The sequence below is a fragment of the Sminthopsis crassicaudata genome, chromosome 4, assembly GCF_048593235.1.
Source record: "Sminthopsis crassicaudata isolate SCR6 chromosome 4, ASM4859323v1, whole genome shotgun sequence".
NCBI classification, from domain to species: domain Eukaryota; kingdom Metazoa; phylum Chordata; class Mammalia; order Dasyuromorphia; family Dasyuridae; genus Sminthopsis; species Sminthopsis crassicaudata.
This window is the reverse complement of record NC_133620.1, coordinates 192,253,268-192,259,762: the sequence shown is the minus strand read 5'-3', so window position 1 is coordinate 192,259,762 and position 6,495 is coordinate 192,253,268. Positions and strand designations below refer to the sequence as shown.

The window sequence follows — 6,495 nt, the reverse complement described above, 5'->3', positions numbered from 1 at the left end:
TATCATTATGCTTAAGTATAGATTAAAATCTCAGACCAAACAAATCTGAATGCAGATTAAGACTTTAATAAGGCTTTTTATAGATGTGTGGTTCAGTGACCACTAACCCCAAATAATTCAAACAGACATTTCTCAGACTCAGAGCAGAAAGCGGTTTATCCAATTTCTGCAGAAAAGGGGCAGGATCTAATGAAGTAAAGGAAAGCACAGGCAGCAAGGCAGTTTTTAATATCCTAAAACTCTTTTTGCCCCATTTTGGGTCCCAGCTGTCCCTGACTTCCTATCGGGGCCCACATCTATCACGGGGATCCACTCCACTCTCAGAGCACTAGAACAGGAAGACTATAGATTACAAAGCATGTTGGTGCAAGCAAAGGGGGTTTCCTGGCACTGTAGCTCCAATCTGTGGCAGGGTCAGTTTTCTGAGAAGGCCCAGAGTCCTCTCCATCCCATTTATAGACAAAGTATCATCCGTGTGGGAGATCATTTTTTTTTTTTTTTTTACATATTGCAATCTTGTATGTCTCTCTCAGGTCATAAAGTGAAAGAAAAGACAGATTCTTAAATACGTGCTTTCTTCAAACTGAATTTATTTAAACATAAATCATAATCCCATACTTCAACAAAACTAGTTAAAATAGTCTTTACAGTGTGTGGGACCTAGTGCTAGTGCCCTGTACCCAAATTAACTAATCAGAGACATCTTCAGGTACAAAGAGAAAGCATTTATTCAGAACCTGCAGGGAGAGGCCCAGGCACACTGGAAAGCATCTCAGATCCCAACATACACTAAATCTGACAAGCTGGAAGCAGTAAAGCTGGTTAAATAGCAAACGGCCCAAGTCTTTTCATTGGATAGTCTAAGAGGAAGTAACCATCATTGACCAATGGTCACCAATGTTGTCTGTTTAGGTCACCTGACCTAAGGTCCTTGCACTCCTCCTTGCACTTAAGGGGTTTAAGGTGACCTGGTTTATGAAGGAGAAAGATGACCAGAATGTTCTAGGTAGAGATGGATTTCCCTGTCCAGATTGCTGATAATCAATAAATTGATAGCCAATGGATATGTCAATAACCAAAGACAAACCTATGGCGATCAAGGAATGTTTGAATATCTTTGGAAGGGGGTACCCCTAGCAGGTGAAAATCAACCCTGATTGGTGATAATTAATGAAGGGATGGGCTTTCAAATAAGGAAGTAGGCTGAAAATCTTCAGCTCCTGCTGAGAATGTGACTTGATCTTGAGGTTCAGCGGCCTTCAGCTAACCTAATTAATAAATTAATTTTTAATTACTCAGAAACTCTATCTTTCAGGCTTTTCAATCATTTCAATACAGAACAGTTTAATGCTGAGGAACAAAAGGCTCTGATATAATATTCTCAATTTTTTTGCGCCATGGATCCTTTTGGCACTCCTGAAACCTATAGGCCTCTTCTCAGAATTTTTTTTAATGCATTAAAAAGTACAAAGGATAAGAAAGGAAACAAATTATGTTGAAATTACAAATTTTTTTTTAAGTTTATGGGCCTCAGTTTAAGAATTTCTACTCTCTAAGGGTTCTGGGATAGGGCTTTAGAATCTCAAGAAAACTTAAAAAGTATTGGATCAGAGAGGTGGGAGATCTCTAGGTCTGAAAAAGAGAGAATAGGAAGTGGGCAAGGATGAATCTCAAAATCAAAAAGTTTTGCTCAGGGCTGGGCTTGGGTGGGCTAATAAGGATGCCAGGAAATAGAAGCTTTTGCCCTCACATGCTTGCGCTTTTCACATGCCAAATGGAGTTCTTTCAGGTTTTTCTTCTGGGTGTTCAGTATGACCTCAGGGCTCAGTTTCTGCCTGTTAATCTAATATCCATAATAAAAATCCATTTGGACCCATGCACTGCGGGTAAGCTGAAGCTGCTCTTTCTTCTTTTGTTAGTTTTTCTTTTTCTTCTCTTTCCAAAATGGAAGTACCCACTGAGCCAATAAGCCAGGGCCAGCCTTTCTCACACACTGAATGTCTGAAACAAAGGAATCTCTCCATTTTAAATGTTTCCTCCAGGGAACCCCCACCCCTTCCCTCTTGCTTTCTGGGGAAGGAGAATCTCCTCTCCAGATTCATGAGGTAATCATTTCATTTTCTGCCACAATAACAATACACTCACTGTAGGCACTGTTCAGTTTACCAGAAACAGTCAATTCCATGAGAGTCTTTTATCGCATTATCTCTGACCTGAGTAGGAAGAAAATTTTGGTTTTAGGCCTTAAAAATCATATACCATTTTCGTGGATTTTGTGCAAGATGGCTTCTCCCTTCTTATCCATCATGTTTCTAGGAGATGTGATGTTTAGGACTTTAAATTTTTCCTTAAGAAAATAAGCAAATGAAGATAAAATTATTCTCAAAGATAACTGAGAAAATACAGGGAATGGACCTGTGATTCAAATGATAAAGAGAATTCCTCAGTGAGAAAAATTCCTTTATTAAAGCAAGCTACTACTTTCTCTGAAAATTAGTCTCTCTGTCTTTCTGTCTCTGTCTCTCTGTCTCTGTCTCTCGGTCTCTCTCAACAATTGGGGTTAAGGGACTTGTCCAAGGTCACGTGGCTAATATATGTCAAGAGTATGAAGCCATATCTGAATTAAGATCCTCCTGACTTCAGGACTGATGCGCTACCCATTGTGCCAAATAGCTGCCTCTGAAAATTAGTCTTAAATAGTCACATAACCAGTAGGTAACCCAGGCAGGACCTGAATCCAGATTGTCATGGCTCTAAGGCCAGCTCCATCTCTTGATCAGTTGCCTTGCTTCCAGGACCAGAAACCATACCCTCAAGACTCAACTTTGTCATTTCAAGAATTCCCACTCTGCAGTCTTTCTGGTGTAGTTGGTAAGTGCTTTGCTGACCTATTTTAGACTGATTCAATGCTTTAGTCTACTTCTTGGCCATTTTTTCTCTAGCTACTTGTTCCCTTTCTTCTTCCTACCTCTATACATTCTATTCCTTATTTTATTAGAAGGTAAAAATTAGTACAGCCATTATTCCTGAAAATGGTGCCTCAATCTACTCCCCAGTGGCTCTTCTTGACAGCACAGTAACTTTCCAAACTCAAATACCCCTTCTGGTCACCAGTGGTCATATGTATTGTCTCCACTTAACAGAATATATATACTTATTATAAAAAATTAAATACCTTTTGACTATGAGATTTCATTGCTGGGAATATTTCCAAGAAGATCAGTGATGAAAAAGGTCTCATATACACCAACATATTTATTTTGTGATAGTAAAGTGCTTTCTCCAAAGTTATCAATAATCTCTTAAATGCTAAATCTAATGTTTTTTTTTCCAATCCTCATCCTCCTTGATGTCTGCAGCCATTTGTCAATCATTTTTTTCTCTTTGATTTTTTCTTTTCTCTAGGTTTTCTCTTGGTTCTCTTCCTGTCTATCTGACTTTTTCCCTCTTTGCCCTCCTTTCCACCCTTTCCCTTTTCTTTGCTGGATCTTCATCCAAGTCATGTCTAGTAAGCGTGGGTGTTCCCCCAGCCTTTGTCCTGAACCTTCTTCTTTCCTCCCTCTCTGCTCTTTTATCTGTGATCTCATCAGCTCCTTTGGATTTAATTATCATCATATTAGATGATTCAAATATCTATGTTCAGCTCTAATCTCTTTCCTGACCTGTAGTCTCACATCTCCAACTAGATATTTTGAACTGGTTTTTTCATAGACATCTTAAACTCAGCAGGCCCAAAACTAAAGTCATTATCTCTCCCTTATCCTAAGTTTCCTACCCTCTTCCTAACTTTCCAAATTCTGTGAAGGGTACCACCATCCTATTAGTCACCGAGACATGAAATCTAGGTGTCTTCCTGGATTTTTTACTCTCTTTTTCATCCTACCAATATGATACTTAATTAACAAGTCATATCAATTCTACTTTTGTAATATCTCTTTTGTAAGTGTTCTTCTCTCTTCTATGATGTTATCATCATTTAGTACAGGTCTTTACCCTCTATTTCTTGAACTATAGCATTAGTCTCTGGTTAGTCTCTCAGCCTCATGTCTCTCCCCATGCCAATTCATCCTTTTCTTAGCTGTCAAGTAAAATGTGGGACTGGACCATTTCACTCCCCTATTCTGTCAACCCCATTGTTTTCCTATTACACCTAAGATGAAATATAATGCTTGGATTTTAAAGCCATTCATAACTTGACCCCCTTCTTCCTTTCCAGAGATCGTAACCCTTACTCCCCTCCATACAATCCAGGGACACTGCCCTTCTTGCTCTTCCTCACGTAAGCCATTTCATTTTTTAACTCAGGATATTTTCACTGGCAATGCCTCTTACTAGGAATTCTCTCTTCCTCATCTAAATCTCCCTGGCTCCCTTCAAGAATCAGCTAAAATTCCACCTTCCGGAAAAGCCCTTCCTGATCTCCCTTAATGACAATGCCATCCCTTTGTGATTATTTTCAACTTTTCCCATAAATATATTGCTTATTAATAGTAGTTTACATATTTGCTCTGTCACCCCCAACTATACTATGAATTCTTTGAGCTGCCTGAAACCCAGAAGGCATTTAACAAATGCTTGTTAATTTATCAAGAAAATAACTGGAAGGGGTAGCTAGATATAGCGGTGGTTAGAACAGTGGCCCTGAAGTCAGGAGGACCTGAATACTTAAGATACTTAACATTTCCTAGCTGTATGATCCTGGGCAAGTCTCTTAACCCCGACTGCCTTGCCTCTCCCCCCCAAAAAAACAACTAGAAACAAGAAAATATCCTTCAAGTGGAAAATGGTTAAACAAATTATGTTAAATGAATGTAATGGGATATCACAAAAAATATTAAATATGAGAAAAACAATATGCACAATAACTATAATAGTGTGACTGAAAGAAAAAAAAAAACATGACAAAATAATCAAAACCAAATTCAGTGAAATTGTAACAAATTTTTGGCCCTACTGGAGAAGTATTATAAAATACCTTCCCCCATTCCTTTGCAGAAACTAATGTGCTTGGGTATAGACTATAACATCAGACTTTTTTGTTATGTTGGCAAGTTTGGCAGAATATTTTTATTTGTTTCAAAACTTCTTTATTATAAGGGATGGCTTTATGGAAGGGGAAAAAGAATAAAGGAAATATAGATTGTTTAAAAACTAAGAATATAAATAGAAATTTGCCAATTTTTAAAAAGAATATAAGCTCTTTGAGGGCAGGAGCTATCTTTGATTTTTTTCTTCTTTTTTTAATCTTAGCAAGATGCTTAGTATATTATTGTTCAGTCATTCAGAGATGTCATAATCCCATGGCCCATAGCATGTCAGGCCTTTCTATCCTCATCTATCTCCTGGAGTCTCTCCAAGCTCATGTTCAATGCTTCCTTGACACTATCTATTCATCTCATCCTTTGCCAACCCTTTTTCCTTTTGCTTTCAATCTTCTCTAAGGTCTTTTCTGTTAAGTCCTGTCTTCTCAATATATGGCCAAAGTATTTAAGCTTCTGCTTCAATTTTGATCTTTCATTGAATAGCCTGAGCTAATTTTTTAAAGTATTGACTGATTTGATCTCCTTGCTGCCCAAGGGACTCTCAAAAGCCTCCAACACCACAATTGAACTGTAAGGAAATCTTGAGAGCCAAACCTTGCTAATGGAAAAACCATAACTTTAACTATATGGATCTTTTTCAGCAAGGGTGATGTCTCTGTTTTTAGTATGCTGGCCAGATTTGCCATCGTTTTCTTTCCAAGGAGCAACTATCTTAATTTCATGGCTACGGTTAATGTCTACAATTATCTTTGATTCCAAGAATATAAACTCTGACACTGCTTGCATTTCTTTTTTCTCTATTTGCAAAGAAGTAATAATATTAGTTGCCAAGATCTTTGATTTTTGTTGTTTTTGTTGTTAAACTTTATTCCAGCTTTGCACTTTCCTTATCTAAAAGCTTCTTAGTTTCTCTTCACTTGCTGCCATCAGAATGGTACTATCCGCACATCTATAATTTTGATATTCCTTCCCAAAACCTTAATTCCAGTTTTTGATTTGTCCAGCCTGGCTTTTCCATCTTATACTTCATTTCCAGTCTAACACCAATCAATCAATTGCTCTGTGTTCGGTTCTAACTATTGCTTCTGGGCCCACATACAGCTTCCTCAGGAGACAACTAAGATGATCTTGTATTGCCATTTCTTTGAGCACTTGCTCCATTTTGTTAAGGTCCATACAATCAAAGACTTTAATGGAGTCAATAAAGCAGAAGTAGATGTTGTTCTGTAATTTCTTTGCTTTCTCCACAATCCAGTGAATGTTGTCAATTTGGTCTCTAATTCCTCTGTGCCTCTTCATAAAACTGCCTGTTCTTCTGGTAATTCTCGGTTCATATACGAAGCCTATCTTAAACATAACTTTGTTGGCATGTGAAATGAGCACAATAGTTGGGTAATTTTAGCTTTCTTTGGGATTGGGACATAAAGCAGTCTTTTCCAAACCAGTGGCTACT

The 6,495-nt window shown here is 37.9% G+C and overlaps 1 protein-coding gene across 1 annotated transcript in view; it reads left to right on the top strand.

Annotated features, from left to right (window-relative positions):
* The first annotated feature begins 1,875 nt into the window (after positions 1-1,875).
* CCN6 (cellular communication network factor 6) overlaps positions 1,876-6,495 on the top strand; it is a 104,713-nt gene continuing 100,093 nt past the window's right edge. Inside the window, exons 1-2 of the mRNA XM_074264694.1 lie at positions 1,876-1,886; positions 4,217-4,279. Of these exons, the coding sequence (XP_074120795.1) occupies positions 1,876-1,886; positions 4,217-4,279 (74 nt within the window). The remainder of the gene's footprint in view (positions 1,887-4,216; positions 4,280-6,495) is intronic.